This window comes from Xenia sp. Carnegie-2017, unplaced genomic scaffold (genome assembly GCF_021976095.1).
Source record: "Xenia sp. Carnegie-2017 unplaced genomic scaffold, XeniaSp_v1 HiC_scaffold_3, whole genome shotgun sequence".
Taxonomy (NCBI): Eukaryota; Metazoa; Cnidaria; class Anthozoa; order Malacalcyonacea; family Xeniidae; genus Xenia; species Xenia sp. Carnegie-2017.
The window spans coordinates 4,276,635-4,295,610 of record NW_025813493.1 but is presented as its reverse complement, the minus strand read 5'-3'; the positions used below and the strand labels follow the sequence as shown (position 1 = coordinate 4,295,610).

At 32.0% G+C, this 18,976-nt stretch overlaps 2 protein-coding genes across 2 annotated transcripts in view; both read left to right on the top strand.

Moving 5' to 3' along the window:
• Positions 1-5,612, top strand: part of LOC124454086 (E3 ubiquitin-protein ligase RNF213-like) — a 49,885-nt gene extending 44,273 nt beyond the window's left edge. Inside the window, exons 21-30 of the mRNA XM_047004895.1 lie at positions 341-546; positions 1,008-1,140; positions 1,666-1,752; positions 1,997-2,177; positions 2,384-2,597; positions 2,736-2,810; positions 3,009-3,206; positions 3,770-3,859; positions 4,287-4,456; positions 5,119-5,612. Of these exons, the coding sequence (XP_046860851.1) occupies positions 341-546; positions 1,008-1,140; positions 1,666-1,752; positions 1,997-2,177; positions 2,384-2,597; positions 2,736-2,810; positions 3,009-3,206; positions 3,770-3,859; positions 4,287-4,456; positions 5,119-5,278 (1,514 nt within the window). The 3' untranslated portion in view covers positions 5,279-5,612. The remainder of the gene's footprint in view (positions 1-340; positions 547-1,007; positions 1,141-1,665; positions 1,753-1,996; positions 2,178-2,383; positions 2,598-2,735; positions 2,811-3,008; positions 3,207-3,769; positions 3,860-4,286; positions 4,457-5,118) is intronic.
• Positions 5,613-6,419: 807 nt separating this feature from the next.
• Positions 6,420-18,976, top strand: part of LOC124454935 (E3 ubiquitin-protein ligase rnf213-alpha-like) — a 76,966-nt gene continuing 64,409 nt past the window's right edge. Inside the window, exons 1-10 of the mRNA XM_047005688.1 lie at positions 6,420-6,684; positions 8,605-8,691; positions 9,458-9,533; positions 10,549-10,728; positions 11,310-11,518; positions 11,949-12,220; positions 12,584-12,843; positions 13,770-13,988; positions 17,192-17,375; positions 17,959-18,014. Of these exons, the coding sequence (XP_046861644.1) occupies positions 6,543-6,684; positions 8,605-8,691; positions 9,458-9,533; positions 10,549-10,728; positions 11,310-11,518; positions 11,949-12,220; positions 12,584-12,843; positions 13,770-13,988; positions 17,192-17,375; positions 17,959-18,014 (1,685 nt within the window). The 5' untranslated portion in view covers positions 6,420-6,542. The remainder of the gene's footprint in view (positions 6,685-8,604; positions 8,692-9,457; positions 9,534-10,548; positions 10,729-11,309; positions 11,519-11,948; positions 12,221-12,583; positions 12,844-13,769; positions 13,989-17,191; positions 17,376-17,958; positions 18,015-18,976) is intronic.

Below are 18,976 nucleotides of genomic sequence, written 5' to 3'. Positions count from 1 at the left end.
GTGACACTTCTATTAATACTTTTAGTCTTGTTTTTTATCATCAGTGTCTAAGCAATTAGATGTGCTGTATAAAATTTTATGTTCAGAATTATATATTTCAATAAGTTTTTCCTGTTTTGCTTCTTCATAAAAAGTTTGCAAATTAAATCAAAGAAATTCATTTTGTAAAACGTCCATTATGAGAACAAAGTTATTGTAAAATTTAATGACAATTTGCCGTTTGGCAGTTTGGCTACGTTTTACTTTCTATTCGTATATTTTTATGCTAAAGTATAATGCAGGCTCTTCAAAACATAGAGTTAGATAATTGGTTAAAATATTTTTCCATCACTTTTTCCAGGAAATAATCGGCTAATGAAATTGATCAACGAATTAGATGAACCAAGCTCCAATGTCGTTACAAAACTCGATCCTTCATGTCCAGCACTTTGGAGAAATCGTAAGAAAATCACAATTGAACATTTGTCCTTCAAATACCAAGAATATTCTCAAGGTGTCACAGTGCCAACAGACAAGTGTGAAGTACTTGATGAATTTTTAAAAAAGGTTATGCTTAATTTCCTTTACAATGATTTTAAATGTAATGTGCAAACGTCTCTAATCTGTTACTCACATTTTTAAATTTTGATCTTTCTTAAAACTTTATATTTAGCTAGGTGTAGCTACTTTTTTATAAGAATTACAGTTATTGCAGGCTACTGAACAAGACAGATTTAAAATTAAATGCATGGTGCTTTTTAACGTGTAAATAGCTATTCTAAGAGCAATTAATTTATTGTTAAAATATAAAAACTAAAATGCAGAAAATATTTAATGAAAATAGACATTTTGTTAAATATGTTATGATTTGTTCCGGACTTTTCAAAATCAGTCTACAACAAGGACTTTTTGTTACCACTTTACTTTTTTAATCTAAGCTAAATTGAGAGTTTACCCTGGCCCAGGATCCCTAGTTAAAGATTTTAAAATATACATTGTACAAACTTCTATACTTTTTGTTTTTCCAGGAATGTCATCTTCGTGCCTTACAGTATCTTCCGGATATTATAAAGTTGCAACGTTTTCTTTTTGAAAAGTTTCATCGTTGCTTAGATCGAAACGAAGCTGAAAAATACACCATTGGAGACTTATATAAAAGAGGTACAGCTATACACTGTTTTTGTTAAAACGCGTGTCTGATTTGCTGCAGTAAATTGCATTACTGCTGTAGAATAGCTATGGTTCTTGTTGTTCTATGGTTAATGCATCTTATGAAATTAAATAACTTTTGATTTGTGATGTTAGTGGATGCTCTGTATATAGCATGTCTTGTTAAACAAGTATTCATATTGTCAGTATTAATCAAACAAAAGTTTTCCATTGTATTGACGTCTTGCATTTAAAAATACCAAGAATTGTTATGCGTGTTCCTTTTCTGCTGTAACATATTTTTGTCAAGATTATTCATCTTTCTTCGTAGCTTGCATCTAGGGTCTGTTAAATAGACAAATGTTCTCTTAGTCAGATATATAGCTAAGACGTCAAGATTTATGGAATAGTATTGAAATTATTCATAACTTTTGAAAATTGGTTTTTGTTTATTTGTCTCACATTTTGATCAATTAAATACTTTTTCATGGCAAAGAAATAGTCCTTAAATTTGATTTTTTTCCTTTTCGTTTGTAGCCCCTGACATAAAACAGCATGTGAAGTCATTAATCAACAGTTTCAATATGGCTTGGAAAATCATTAGATCATCTATTCCACAAGATGGTGAGTGACAAAATAAAAGTTGAGTTAAGTTTGATGCTATGTAGAGTGAATTTTTCAATTTATTTATTTTATTTACTGATGTGTTTTCTTCAGTTGTTTTAATGTATGAGAGCAACAGTGGTTGACAAATCAGTACCTAATTAAGTGTTAACTAATGCATTCTGTTGAGTAATATCTGAAATCACTTTGTTTGTGTTACCAAGATTTCTTTAAATAACTGCAGTTGACTTAATTGACTTGTTAGGTCATTACGGAATTTCAAAAGAAATTAGAGAGAACGAAGTTATCAACGCTACTCCAATTTCGATGTTATTGCCTTCTTGGAAAGGATTTGGAAAGTGTTCTTTGGCATTGACAAATTTTATGGTGTCTTTACATAACAATTTTATTGGACTATGTAAAAGCTTGTTGAAGGACGATAAAAAGTAAGATAAACTTTCCAAGATTTTGTTAGGATTCATCACTGGTGAGAACTTCATTTAATTTTATGTTTTAAGAAAAGGGCTACTTTTATTCCTCAGGCTGGTTATGTATTCTGAAAACACAAATTGCCTTATAGAGCAGGTTTTCACCCTAATACATATTTCATTGCTATCCTTCTGTTAGCTTGATATTTTTTACATCTTTATAGTTCAGAGGAGCTATCGCTGTTAAACGTTACTAAGGGGCATTTGGTTGCCTATGATCCAGAGAGAGATTTTTTGCCGATGGTCCTGGCTCACTGTGATTATTCACTAAAAGTTGGTGAAGGAGGTGAAGAAACAGTTGTGAAGTTCAACTGGAAATCTTTAGAAAGACAACTTGTCGACAGATTTATTCGAGGAAAACCTAGAATTACATCTTTGGTTAGTTCCCTGAATTTATGTTAGTTCCATGTTATCCATGTTGTGCAGAAAAGGATATAAATGATGTGGATTGAGAATTTATGGTTCTCTCAGCTATTTTTGCGTTTGATTATATAAATTCAGTTTCTGCTTTTCTAGGTTGAATTATTTGTGTTCAGCAAAGATATTTGTGATGGAGCTGTTTTTAAAGCGTTGAATCAAAAGATCCCTCAGGTACACTTAATAAGAAAAGTAGCTAATTTAGCTACTTTAATTGTGATAAGGAAGAACAAAACGAAATATATTTTCTGTTATGTATTCAGAGTTTCATAGAATCTGCTCTGTATGAATGATCTTATTTTCAAGATTTTGGTCATTTTTTCTAATGTCGTTATTTTTTCTAACATCCATGGTTTCTAATTCTGTTTGTAGATTAAACTTAGTCGACCAGTGAAAGATCAGATCTTGAGTGAACTGAACCAACTCACTGATGTTTGTGACGTTCTTAAATCTCTCCACAATGTCATTGGTTTCTTATCGTCTGCTGGAGGAAATCCAGGAATGCTTATCAGTGAATATATGAAATCAGCATTGAAAATTGATCCTAGAAACGGTTTAAAAAGTGGCAAGGTAGCTATGCTGTGTGTAAATAAAACGGATGACCTGCTAAATTTGTGAAAACTCTCTTGCTAAAATCTTCTTTATCAAACAAAACGTTTAACAATATTCTTGAAGGGTTTGTCCTTTGTCTGCAATCAAAAGAAGAAGAAAAAAGTAGGGAAATTTCGTTCGATACTAGTTTGTTAAAGCCCAGGTTTATGATGCTTGACCGAAATTAATTCTTTAAATTTGAAGCTCTGATATTTTAATTAGATATTAATATTTTTTATTCTCGCATTCCTTGGCCTTTTCTTTTTGGGAGGGCTTAAACCAACCATTTTTATTATTTGAGGGGCTTAAGTCCTAGAGCCGTAGTTCCGCGCGATCGTACAAATAAGGTCTTGTTGAATGTTGGATTAAGCCCTTGTCTTTATTGTGTGTTTCAAGGCTTTTGTCTGTAAAGGTAGTCTCTTTCTTTTGCTTATGAGTGTTTATCCTATTCCTCTGCCACAAAGGTGTAAAGAGGGAAAGCCATAAAAGTATGTTGCATTCTTTTAACATGTACTATAAGGGTTTCTGTAATTATATTTTAGGCAGAGCAGATTTGTCAGCTTCAACATGTTGTTGCGCTTTGGAAATTGTTATCATTAGAAAGAGCAAAAATATTGACTAGACGTAAACAGGTTTGTTCGGCCTAGATTATATTTTGGTACAAATCGTGTACGAATTCTTATGTGAAGGTATTAATTGCGCTAACAGATATAATCTTATACGTATATTTTGTTTTGGTACTAACAAAACCAATGTCAATCAAGAGCATATCAGTTAGGTAAACATAATGATTATTTTGCACGGGAGTCCTGCTTTTTACTTGTTTCAAATCAGCAAAATTTATCGTTAATCTTATAAAGCAACTACAGCTCATATTGACTACCATAATTACATCAATGAAAAATATTTCTTCTGATATATTCTTCGGATATATTCAGCCCTTTAAAACAATTTATGTTGATATGGAATTTAAGAACTGTATGGACTATAGTGCGTAACTGTAAAACATAAGGCAAAGGATGATATGGGAATATTGAAATCTTTGTGGTATTGCTATAGGAACCATTTGACGATGTAACAGATAAGATAAAGACAGCACTGACAAGGGAAATAAAGTTTGAATTAAGTCGTGGTTTACAGAAAATCAAAATTGATCGTTTCGTTGATGAATTGTTGCAACTTATTTTACTCTTTTTGAAAAATGCACAAGACGAACAGTTGCACTGGCCGTAAGTAAAACTATTTAGCTACATAACTATTTGTTGTGCTGCTTATTTAACATCTGCTACATGTCCTTTCTTTCATATCCCAACTTTTTACATCGTAAAGTTGGTCGATCGTTTTTATTGTTTGGACCAATGTCACTTGTTAGCGTTTCATTGAATAGTTTATTTCAAATTCTATATCATGGTAAAAATACACGCATGTTTGGAGAATACGATTTAATTTTCTGAATTCAAGGCGTTAACTGACCACTTTGTCTAACGTGAAAACTCTTGTTGTATACAACCATTTATATATACAAGGAAAACGATACTAAATTTATTTTACCACGTAAAACGTTTTCAAAATTGTAACAAACAAGTCATGATAGAAAATGTACAAACATTTGCAAATGTTTTGTATTTATTTTTCGGAAAAATGTTAAAAAGTGTGGAAACATGTCCTTTCACAAAGGAAAAGGGTAATACAAAATCATGAAAAAAAGTTTGAATTGTACAATCATCTGCTTTTTACATTTCCAAAATTTTTCAATCAAATTTTGTCATTTTATAAGTCAATGATGCTTATTTTAACTGTATCAACAGAAAGGTAGTTGTATTCATTAGAAAAAGCTTATGTTTATATAGCTCATACCACTAAGATTTCAATTTTTGTCCTTAACATATAGTTTAGCAGAGTACATCAATGCAAAGCTTGAACAAGATGGTTGTGAAATTATTAAAGATCTTGAGGAGAGTTTACCTGATGAAGTTACTGTTGCACATGCTGTTGAAGCTTGGAAGCTTGCATGTCAGAAAAGTGATGATCACAATTCAAAAATGTATTGATTTAGTCGACAATTTTTTTATTAATGACGATAAGTTGCTTGAAATTCTCTAACTTGATAATGCGCATTTAATTTTCAGAAAGATTTTTTGGAAGATATATAGGTACTTTTTAAATCAGTTTACAAAAATCTCGTTATAAAATTACATCAAAAACAGAAAACAGTTGTCATTTAATTAGAAAACATTTGAGAACATCAGTAAGTAGTTAAAAACAATATATCATAATTTCTATCTTCTTTAACCCAGCAGCAATGTGCATGTGTGACGTTTAAATACTGCATGAATGAAAATGTTCGTTATTCTAACCAATGTATCGTTAAAAAAAGTTTAAATCCATCACTGCCTCCAATATAAGTATTAAAGTTTTGATTTTTGGGAATGTGGTTTGCAATGTGATAAACCTGTATTATAAAGCTACAACATCAAAAGCCATATCATTTATGGCAGAATAATTTCCCTTGATCAATTTTGACTTTTAAATTCCCAGGTAAGACTTGTGGTTAAGAAAAAAACGCTATTGAGTGTTAGTTATGACAGCTGCTTATTTAACTTCCAACAATTCCTAGTGCTACCACAGTGTTGGGAATAAACAGTAGGGCCACTTCGCTGTGCAACTGGCTGCCGTATGCCATATCGTCAATTGTATTGGTCACACAATGCAATTTACTGGCTGCCAATATGGTAATCACATGCAAAATAAGATACGTGTGGCACGAAAAAATTCAATGGAGTGGCCCTACTGTATGTTCTATATACTGTGGTGCTACATATTGCGAAACTGTTGTACATATAAGCAGTTGTTGATGGCAACTATTTTGAGGTACGCAGTTTGATTAAACCAAATCAACAAATCTCCCTGGCATTTCTGTACAACACAGTATTGTATATTTTATCAGAATACGTGCAGCTGTAAGCCGTGTTCCAAGTTTCTATTAGTCAAACTATACAATTGACTATTAGCAGCAATTATGAATGCAGTGGCTGAGTGGCTGTAAAGACCTTATTTTTTATGCCGCGACCAATGACCACGTAAGTATTACGTTGTCTAGCCAACATGAGAACTTTAATACAATTGGCTGTGCCTGTCTAATACAGAGCCAATCAATTACTTTGCTTTGTTTATACATAACTCAAAAAGCAGTGGACGATATCATACGCGATAGTTTGGAAATAAGTGCACTTCATACGAGGAGTGTGTTTCAGATTTTTAACTTGTAGTTACTAATGTAATTAGAACATTTTCTTCGCTTGCAATTTTGCGCTCATGGAGCCTTACGCTGATGGGTCAAATCCTCCAAGCTTTCAAACAGACGAAGATGAGAATCCTAACAGAATACAATCTCAAGCAACAGCGTCTACATCATCCAATCCCAACATCGTTCACCATGATCTGTATAAAGATGTGGGTAAGTGTTTGATTATAATTTTGAGACACCAGTTTTTTTCAAATATCATTTCTTTCAAATTGTGTATTTACCTAAATCAATTATTGCGTTTTGGAATTTCCGGTTTCGATTTATGATTTTTATCGATCTGTGAAGGACCTCAGTACTTTTATGTTACAGAGATGCAACTCAAACCCAAACACAATTTATTAAGTTGCTGTGAAACTTTACACATGCTTACATTTATAGATGGTAATTATCTAGTAAAATTTTTAGTTTTGGTTTATTACTGTTTACGATTTATTGAGTTTTTTTATCGGTATTCAAGGTATGTCGTAGTTTGCATATGTATAATTGTCTTGATTTAAAAGAGAATTTTACCGTCAAGTAAATTCTTTAAAAACCATTGCAATAATTAGCTTTTTTAAAGAGTTATTGGGTCAAGGAACGCATTACCGTCAGTTGTTACGTAGGCAAGACCAAAACAATTTTTAGCGAAAAATTATTTATGTCTTCAGAAAGTTAATTCCTTTAGTGTTTTTCCAGTGAATGATCACGGAAATATTTGCATTACATAGGAATAGAAATCATGTGGCTTCGCTACTGTGTTTTTATCTGTGATAATATTCAGGACTAAACGATTTTTCAAACTCGATGTAGCTAACGTTTCTACAGCTTGGTGTTAGTTTTCATCACATATGACATTAATGTTGCCTTGGCTCAAACACCGTCGCTTATAAGCCGAACTGAACGCACACCGGTTCACTGGTTAAGCAGATACGTGGCACTTAATCTACAAGTAATCATGGTCCGCAAGAACCAATGTTTTGTCATTTCATGTCCAACTTTTAACATGATTATTTTTTATATGACACATTAAAACGAATCAAACTATGTACTGAACAAATATGATGAAATCATGCAGCATGAAATATTGAATATTATGCATAAAATAAAAAAGCTAAACTTAAAAAACTAATGTGATAATGTTTTGTCTAAAAAGGATGCCTGATGATGGCCAATTGTAAAACATAAAGAATTTATTTATTGGATTACTTTGAACCATTTTGATGATGGTTGAATCCTCGATCGGCTTGATATGTAAACAAATATGTATTCAAATAACTTGAGACCTTTTAACTCAACTTATCTAGTCACTCAACTTGTACTCAACTTTTCTTGAAACGAGTCTACCAACAGGGGGTGAGATTGAGAAATTGTGAAAGTAGCTAATGCGCTTGATGAATAATAAACTTTGCAAAAACTTCTGACAATTTCTTAAAATATTTACATCCAAATCGGCTTTGTTTTTCTTCTCAACTCTCAAGTGCTTAAAATTCAGACGGGGTGACCTTCCCTCGTATTTTTGTGCCAATTCGTATATAATATTTCCACAATTTCTTTAAAAGCACTTTAGATATTAAACATTTCAAGTGAACAACAATTTTCTTTAAAGTAAACATGTTTCGGCATGTTTATGACATCTTCAGACCTCAATGAACAAATACATCACATCAGCTGTATATTGAACTTGTAAATAATTTTAGATAATTTAGTAGTTCGATACCTCTTACTTAAATATATAAACATATAGCTGTCCTTCACTCTAATTTCAGTAGCGAACTTAGTTTTTAGTTGTTGGTAGCTCTATATTCACTAATCATTAGGTTATAAAAAGGTTGTTGCTACAATTCCTGCAAGTAATTCATAATGAAATCTCCAATTAAAATATTTCGGGTCAAGATGTGTGCTCTATTTTGAGTATGAAGATACTAATCTATAATTAACATAAATATGTGGCCTTTAAGAGGGTCAAAGATTGTTTTGAAACAAAGGGCTATTTTCTGGGTTTTTTTTAATTTCAATTGCCTTTTTATGATTCTCGAACATGATTTATTTTACCACAGTCTAAATGATCTTTTTAAAGCTTTATGAATTTAGTTTTTAAAGTGAAAAAGCAATTACCAGCACTAACGAGCTCCATAGCAGAGTCACTTGTAGCGCTTTGCGTACACTGTACCTTTGCAGGTGTGTGGTTTTCTACAATTTAGACGTGCCTTAATTTTTGCTGTCAAATATTGAACGTGTGTTTATTTTTTTGCCTCAAGTTACGAATTTTACACCGTGTACGCACGACATGTAGTAGGCTATCAAACACTTAGAGTTTAAATGGGTAATTCTTCAATTCATATTTATATATATTACAAATTAACAAGGCCTGGGCTAATTGCAAAGTAGAGAAAGCTTATCTTTATCTGCCGTTGATAAGATACATATTGCTCCTAATACTTTTATTAGGAAGAATATGAAGTTGTGTTAAAGATACTAAGTTAACTACTTATGCAAACTTTTGCAATTTTTACCGCTAAAGTCATGACGCAAGCGAAAATATAGTTCAAGAAATTTAACGGTGAAAGATCTTACTATTTTCAAACAATTCCACTTCTTAGATAGAGTGTCATTCAAATATCTTAAATTTTGCAACCAGATTTATAAAAAGGTAAAGACACAATGAAGTGATGCGCCTTATAATTGTCAGGTCTTCGTGTAGCTAGTTTCGTGTAGCAGCCTTTAGACGTCTTCAACTTCTTCACAACAGATATAATGTAGTACAGAAAATATTGAGCTTAATAAGATTTGGAACAAAAGCACGTTTGTAGAACTCACAGAAAATAATACTGCACATCTGCATAAGTAGAATACGTCATGCGCTGTATGAGTGACTACTAACACATGCAAACGATAGTGCTGGTAAAAATAACAGGCTTAAAGAAAACTTGCTAATTGTTTGTAGGTATTTGTGAGATGAAGTTCAATGAAGATGATCATGAGAATGAAAACGACAAAGGTCAGAAGCAAGGTCAAGGAAGGTACCACTACCCTTTTACTTATTAGAGTTCATTAGAATAATTTAGCAAACACGACGTTTCGTCTAAGACGTCGTGAAAATGGCGTGGCATGTGCTTTTTACTTCAGGTTCATTCTACGACGGCAGTCGTATTGACGACAACGATGTGAAAACATACCATTTGACGTTATATGATGCCTGAGACAAATTTTTGTATAAAAATAATTATATATCTTTGACCTTTGTATCTTAAAAGGTTATATAGGTCGACACATATATATTTAAGTACAAACTGCGAATGTTTTTGTTTCCTAAAATGTAAGAAACCAACAAATAAACATAGCGCGGCCCTCCTCAGATTACAGGGGTTTCCTCGAAGACAAAACAACCTTAGTCAAAACGACATATGTCGATGATTTTGTTTTTATACTGCAGTATATTTTGATGTCAAAAAATTAGCTTAAAATTAAACGATAGAAAGAAAGATCCAGCGGGAAATTGCTGAAATTGATAAAACTTGTTTCATACTATTTGACTAAATTTGACAACGTCTTAGACGAAACGTAGAATTTGCTAAATAATCGAGTCTTACAAATTTATTTACTGTAAATCATCCTTAAAGCTATTACATATTTCAAAACTAATTGATGATATTTACAAAAACAGTGACAAAGACACCACAATAGGTGTATAGTACATAACATGTTATAAAGATAATAATCAGTCCTTGGGCTTAATAAATTACATTTAAGTTAGTTCCATTTACAAACTATTTCTATGTATTGACATGATCAATTGCGTTTAACATGTCAAAGCAGAACTTCCCTGTTAGTTCATTAATTGAGTTGTCCTGCATTACATTAAGTAAATGAACAAAGTCTCTCCAGTAAAAGTTTCTCGAACTGTGTTTGTGTTGAAAAATTTTTGTCTTTTAAATGTCTTATTTTTATCAAACATTAATCTTAAAAAAACAAATTGAAACTTCGACTCTCATCACTTTCTCAAGCTTTGTTGTAAATTTCCTATTTTAATTTTAGAGAGGTGAAACAAGATCAACAAATACAAGATAAAGACATGATTACTGTTGTTTTTAACGCAGTTTCAGCGGAGGGCTTTGTAGAGGATAATGAAGAGGATTTCAAAGTTGTCATACATGGTGACCAACCAGTTTTTCGAGGATGGGAGAATGGATCAGGAATACCTGTTACGACAAAACGGTTTGTATAGCATGTTTTTATTGTAGATACTATTGTGATGTATCATAATCCAATCCAGTGTTAGTGAAAATATATTATTACTCATCAATTATAAATTCGCAACAGTTTCATAAAATAGCGTTATGAAATTTAAGACTTATGTTAAACAAGTGGGAAGTCTTTATCAAATAGGAACAAATATTAATTGTACAAATAAAGTGGGTAGGGCGTAGTTATATTCATTACTGGAAAGGAAACACCCTCTAAAATGTTTCTGAGCAATAGCAGTCTGTTTCATCTAAATTGACGCATTTCATATATTGATAAAGAATAAATCTTTTCTAATGGAGTAGATTTTTAGTTGTTTCGACATGTAAATATACTCAAGAATGAGCTGCAATAATTTATTTTGGCTTCACCTATAGATATTCCAATTAAGAAATAACAAAAATATGAAACTGTATTTATATACCTCCTTAAAAAACCAGAATAACCAATTGGTTTATCTCCAGCCGAAAATGATGGAGTCATATAATAAAATAAAAACACGATTTTCACTGGAATTAAATGAATGTGATATTGTTTTTAATTTTTTTTAATAGATTTGGTAAGAAACAGTGGTTGCTCCAAGCTGTTCTTCAGGTGCCATTAAAACATATAGAGAAGAAATGTGCTTATAAATATGCTTTGCTGTCTCGCGGTGAAGCAAATTATGAGTTGTTGGTGGAAGTGGAATCATTCTTTAATTTCTTATATTTTGGATATATAAATCGCTGTCTATACGTCCCGACAAAGTACCACAGGAAAAATAGTAAGTTTATTTTTATTGCACGTTATGTATGGTCATTACAAATAATATTAGTAAGCATTACAAAAAATGTTGAAATTTCATCATTGCCTTTTTAAGAAACTGATTTGTAGCTAAGAAATTATGCAGTTGAAGTATTTTCGTAAAAGTTAGTATTTTTTGAGATGAATCAAAACGGCGCTACTAGCTATGTATGAAAGTTATTTGGCATGAAACATAAATTGTTCTATTTTGCATAAATAATTAGATATATGCACACGGATGAAAATACATATATTTTTGTATGTTTGTTGGTTTTCTTGGTGTTTGTAGTGCTGAGACTTGACTATTTCTATCGGGCTTTAATCATTCAAATGCAGTTATGTTTCTGATGTGCATTTTCATAACTTCGTGGTGCAAGATTGGTTAACTATCATCACGTGTTTTGTTTTAGAAATTTATTACAAGTATGATGGATTTGTCTACAAGAACACTGGACTAAGTAGTAAATACTATGAGGTTGTACAAAAGGACAGAGAAGAATTCTTGCAACGGTTTTTTCCGCGCTGGATTGGGTTTTTCAACAGTTCTGAGAATATAGAATTGATGCAGCCAGATGAGGCGATGGAAAGGCTTCATCGTTTGTTCTTAGCGGTTACCGAGATGTGGATATCGAAAAATGGAGAAGTCTGGAAACAAGAATTTTCTAAGCCTGATTTTAAAAAGGTGTAAAATTTTGTGTTGAAATGTTTCTTCATGTAAAATATTTGCTAATCCTAATTAATGAAAAATGGTATATGATAAATGCTTTAATTGTATTTTGATGCCAAAATTTTCCTTAACTTATGTGAAATAAGACACTTGAAGCAAAAAGAACTTGTTAGTGATAATGGAAAAAAGTTTTCGGAGAGTTTTACTTTTTAAGTTATGTTTTTATCATATAAACTTTTTATGCATGCTCCTATTCATAATGATTTCAAACAAAATAGCTGTAGAAAGACTAAATAAAACTATTACCTGTGTTTTTCTGGCGTATATCAAAAGTCTTTTATTCCAAAACTCAAGTGATTACATTTACATTCCTTGTAGGTCGTTACTGATTTGTTGATGCCCAAGGTAGAATCAAATTGCAAAGTTTTGAAAAATGGAAGAGTAGGAAATAAATCAAATGATATATTTGAGGCTTTAGTTTCGTCTGCTATGATTGCATCTGTGTTTGGAAAATGCAAATTTACGATAGCGAAAGAAGAAGCCGAAGAAATTCTGCGGAGTCTCAAGTTTCCTGTAGATCAGTCTGTTTGTGTGAGATTTATGGAAACTATAAATGCATTTGATCAACAATTTTTAAGGTTCGTTTGTTGAGGTAGAAATATTTTGTAAAATGTAGTTGATGCAATTACCTACTGATTTCTGATTTCTATAAATATGAGAATTGTAGCTGTTATTTTAATCTCATTATTTTCCTTATTTCTGTCAAACAAAACATAAAAAACGTGTGAACTTTTCGTTTGCATGGTTAGCCATTGAAAAACATGTGTGGCTGTGTGCCATTACTCTTCCATGTTTCTGCTATTCATAAAGACAACAAATTATAATCACTTGAGACGTTTGAGATTTTTGCAGCTCTGTTAAGGGCAATTATGGGCCTCCAATAATGTTTCTGAAGCAAAAAGCCTCGCCATTTAAACCTAAAGCTACGTTTGCTTCCTAATAAAACATTAAGTTACTAGTTTGCATTAGCCTTTTTAGTTTTTAGCGCTACCAACGCTACAACTTTTTAAAGTCTGGCATAGTTCGAATAATGTTTTGTAGTCTAAAGCAATATGGCATGATTTAATCATGACTGAAAAGACATTATGACAACTTTTCTTTCATTTTTACTCTTAATTAAATGCAAAATATTTTTGAATTTTTTCCCAAATAAATAAGTAATGAACTTTTAAGTAAAAATCTTTGGCAATGCTGATTAAAGATCAGAGTTTAGACAATTCTTCTTCCAAACTAGTCTTTCAAAAGTTGTACTTCTTTGCTTTACAGTGCTTAAGTAAAATTCTACAGTATATTTTTCTTATTGAAATACAAAGACCATTTAACATGAATTATTAGCTTAATCACTAAAATTATTTTCTTAACGTCTTTCTATACATATTTAACTTTTTTTATTAAGAAAATAACATCACTGCAACATTGCAAGAAATACTTATTTTAGAGAATAGTGGCTTTTTTTTGGCATTTTGTGCTAAAATATGCTTATTTTTCTCTTTCTTTTTTATAGCTCTTTCATTCAAAGCATTTTTAAAATATTTTACCGATTCGTCAAAACAAGGTCATTGCTTGACTGGCTTAATGCCTTACCATTGCTTCATTTTCTTCGTAAAGAATGTGAACCATTTAAAGAAGTCCTCTATACATCAACGCCTGATTTTGAGCAATCAAGATGGTGGGGTTTGCAAGGCCTTGATTTCGGAGAAGTTAAAATTTCTATGGGAGAAAGGTTTGTTAGCTTTTTTTGGTAGCTGTTGCGCATGCACGGCTAACGACAATGTTACTGAAAAAGTGTCCGCGTGTCTGTCTGAGTCGGTGACAGTCGGATTTACGAGCAATGACGAAGAATGCCGTTTTTAGCCTTCGTCACTTTCTCCGGAAATTGTCGCAGATTTGTCATTTCATTCGCTCGTTCAATTGACAATCTATTGTGAGGTAAAGCTATGTGCATGTTGCGAATTATAGCAGTTTTATCATTCTAGTATTTAGCTTGCTATATTTTTGTCGAATTTTGTATCTCGATTGTTTATTTGTGCTTTGTCATCGAAATTTCACTGCAATTTCACAAAATTTATACTGCGTAAGTTCATCGTTTTTACGCTGTAGCGCAAAATACTCGCACGTTCAATAAATTACGCATGGGCACCTTTGTCATGTTTAAAATGTCAATAGCACTCGTGTGCTCGTGATAACTCAAGAACAACGCGACAAAGTTGAGTTCATTCTACTTTTAAGTGCGTTGTTTTGCTCGCAAGCTCAAAACATTTCAATGCCTTTCACGAAAGAGCTTTCTGATCCAAAATGTCCGTTTTGTAGGAATCGTAACTCTTCTACGACGAATCAAATAGATAGCAATTAGGGTGTTTTTAAGCATTGTAGTTGTAACTGTCTTTTGTTGACAGCAGATTTTTTTTAGTTTTTACAAAAAATTTTCTTTCAAAATTCGAAAGTCGAGTCGCAAAAAACAACAGACAGAAAAGTAATAGCGGGCAAGCGTCGTGGCGATTGCATATGCAAAAAAATCTCATGTCGCATTTGAATATCAGTTATCTAATGAACATTCAAAAATAAGTGTTTTAGATTAATTTTATTATTTTTTGAAATTTGATGTTGGATAGCTGGCGTGTATGAAGATTATTGCCAATGTTGAGTGCTCACATTACTTTAAACGAACGTCAATAATTGACATTGTAAATTATATTTTTTTGTTATTCAATCTCCGACAAATCGTCAAATTTTTCCTGACGGGTAGAGGGAGGGGTTTGTGGGTTATTTCCCCGACGGGGAGTTTAGGCGCCACCCCTGTTGAAAGATCCTAGAAAATATGTTTTTCAGTGGAAAAAAACCTTTAAATGTTGCGAGAGATCTCAATGACGTCACTTTCTTCACGTGAGTCTCGTGAGTCCAGTCACGTGACATTAGCAGGCACTGCTAAGTTAGAGCGTTGAAAAAGCAAAAGAGTTAAACAAATACATGGGTCGATTAACTAAATAACATTTTTAAATCGTAACCAAGTTTGACGTAATTATTGTTAAATATGCAGTCTTATTTGAACTACACTCATTAAATTTACTTCATTCACTAGCCGTGCACTTTAAAGGCTACCCACATGTACGCATTGCGTTCCTATTTTTAAAATTTTATAGTAAATAAAACCTGTTTCGCACAAAACCAAAGCTGGCTAGCAGGCTTAAAAATGTGTACGCAGTGGGTACATGTGGATAGCCTTGCATATAAAGGTATTTTAAATGATAAATATTTTAAACACGAAGAATATACGATGCCTTTATAAAACAAGTTATTTCTTAAGACTCTTCTCTTTTCAATAACAGAAACTGGTTCGAAAAAATAACAATAATAATTTTGTGTCAAAATTCCACATAATAAAATTACTATATCTTTCTACGATACGTTTTTTTCATGCAAAATATGCTTTAATTGTACTCACTAGTGAATAACGTTATTATTGTACTCGAGTGCTTACATCGTCCAAAATTTGCGGTAGCAACGATATAAATTCATAATCCAGGCGTATATTTTCTATCACTAACGATTAGCTTTGACGTATACTCAAATACTAAGTATAGGATTATGGAAAGAAGTCCGTGGACAGCGGCTAGCCACAAAACCCATGTTCCAGCGAATAAAGAAGAGTTGTTCATGTATGATCCCAAATCTATAATCTCTTCCCTCCCTCTTTCACACACACACACACACATACGCGCACGTTCTTTTATGATCAATGACACAGAAATACATAGCTCAACTTTTCAGTGATGTGACTTCCAGAAATACTGTCAGGAAAAACTTAATTCTACTTTTATGATAATCAAAATTGTAATAATTTTTCTATTGAATCTTAGCATTTGGTATATTAAATTGTTACAAAACATTGCAAAATAAGAAAAGTGCTACCAGGCTGTTGAAGACTTTCACTTTTTTTTTATTGCTACAAATTTATAAATATTGATCGTCTAAGTTAGAGAAATCTGGATGAAGACTGAAGTTTTAGTTAGAGTGGTTAGTTTTAAGGGAGCTCTATCTTTAAGTTCCTATCCGGTTCACCGATGTAGGGGGCCCTGGTTTTGTATGTGATTTAAAGTGGAAAGATGATTAGTCTATAGTAATCGTTCCAGTTATACTTTAGACTCATAGCTTGTTACACAGCACCCTGTATTTCATACTTATTGGACTAAATATCTACAATATATTCATACAGGATAATGTATTGTGATATATAATTAGATACAAAAAAGAGCTATTTACGCACGTTAAGAGTTTATTATATATGTGCGAATCAAAAAAAGTGTTGGGGTGTTTATTTTTATCGAAACTTCCTGTATTTTATACTATCTAGCTCTCATTACGTATGCTTCAAATTATTCTTTATATTAATGCTTATGAACGCTTCACTAAAAATGGTAGCTATTTGCACAGAGAAGCATGTTTGAATCAAGAAGATATTTGAATTATTTTAATGTTTTTATTTACGCATGCAAAGAAATCTTTTTTGATTTCGTTCAATTTGATTGACTGCAGCATCGTGCAACTTTTTACGATATCTCGACCGTGGTCCTAAAGTGTTTTTTTTACAATCTATTCAATTGCAAAGTGAAATTTAAATTTTTAAAAGTGATTGCAATTTGCTCAACAAGAAAGCAAATGGTATTCGAAGTGAATTTTATAAAAAAAACAATGCAATTTCAGTATAAACAAGCTGCATATCGCCCATTTTACAACGCGGATTTCGTCATTATATAATAAAAAATAAGCATGTTATTTACCGTCTTTTTTAGTCCGCATTAAAAAAAAATTTCACTCGGCCTCAAAAGTGTCCCTAAGGCTTTAGCTTCATGCAACTTTTGAGACTTCGTTTTCCGTGGGTACCTCCCAGCCAATAAATAGCATATATATTTTACTGTTTATTTGTAGTGACTTGGGTATACTGCCAAAAATAGAAAAAATGTTTCGTGTTGATCCTTTACTGAGGCGTACATACCTACTGCTATGTCCTCTAAAGATATTTGGTGACCTTCTGAAAGAAAAATATTTCACTTTGCCTGAGTTGTGTTTTACAATACGAAAGCTTATACTGGATGTAAACTTGCAAGATGTGGTGAGTTCATGCAATATTAATATATATGTTCATATAATTGGTGTGTGCTACAAAAGACAAAAAGTACTAAACTTCATTTATCAAAGTGTTGTTAAAGCCGAGTAAATTCAGGGTACACGTCAACAAGATTGCAATTTCTGGAATGACAGTGTACAACGTTTTTCCTCTCCGTAACTGGCTTTGATAAATCTATAAAAGTTTTACAGTGATTAACAAAGAAAAGTTTGACTAAACTAAAAGGAAATTGTGTGTAACTAAACACTTCGGAAAACATGCGAATCGAAATTATGTGCTGAAATTTGTCGTGCTATTTTGAATGGTGTTTATTTTATTGTAGAACTTGAAGAAAAAAAGCCTGGAAAATGATTTACGAGTGAACAACATATAGGCACCGATCTATTTACGTAAAAATTAATATAAAGAAATTAAATTCAATATTTGGAACGTTTCAAATATACTTGTGCCACGAGCACTTTTTTGTACAATAGTACAATAGCAAAAAGTTAAAGAGAACCTGCGACAATAGCAAAATCGCTATTAAACATTTTATCCATTGAGAAAATGATTGAATTTCTTTTTGTAGATTAAGCATCTTGAAGATTTCTTTGAACAGATGAGTGAAGTACTTTTTAGTTCCAGGTAAGTATAATTTGACTATAGTAAACACGAGCAAACTGAATTGTGACCAAAATTTGTGTATGCGCTATATGTGAGCTGAATCCATTCTAATAAAACAAACCCTTGTATTTTGAAAGCTCACTCACACTCAATAGAGCTTTAAAATCGACTCCTAACTTTTATCAAAAATAACTAATTTCACTCCACTGATTGATGAGATCAAGGAGTAGCTAAAAAATTGTTCTCCATATAAAAGATGATGGATAGTCTTTGTTATTTTCTTCGTCATCATAACAATAAGAGAATTTTTGCACGTTGTTCTCCAAAAATAATAATTATTGGTACAAATTTCAAAACAAAAATCCGTTAAGATAATTTTAATCGTAACTGTCAGCCAGCAATTTGTAAATATTGCTAAGTTTTCTATGCAAAGGCACATTGCCTTTGGAATTCCATTCAAATTGAAGTACAGAATACTTCCAAGTAAGCGATCGTTAAAATTCTGGGTTAGCTTAAGCGCCTAAAATTGTGAACTAGCAAATAAATGATGTGAAAAAGCATGTTTAAAAATATTTGCGAGTAAAAGCTTATAATTATAACCTCAACACTGTCGTAAACATGCACATTAGCATAGAAATGTAAAAAAATAATGTAACATGATTGCAAGTTCTCAAAAACTTGCTTAATAATAGCTATGTCTGTTTGTAGCAGTGTTTATAAGCATAACTTTGAGTGTTTTGTTAAAAAATCACACGGGCTACCAGGCTTAAAATTTGAATACATTTTCGCACAGTTTCAGCTTCGAATTTATTTTTCTAAAATGTTTTATTTTGGTTGTATACAGTTAGCAAAATATTTATGAGAAACAGGTAGCGAATTAAGGCGCTTTTCAACGTGATCTGCAGCAAGGTTTTGCAATGGGATTTTTGATTTGAAGTCAACTGCTGCTCTTTAATCCTAAATCCTTACTGAAACGATTAAAG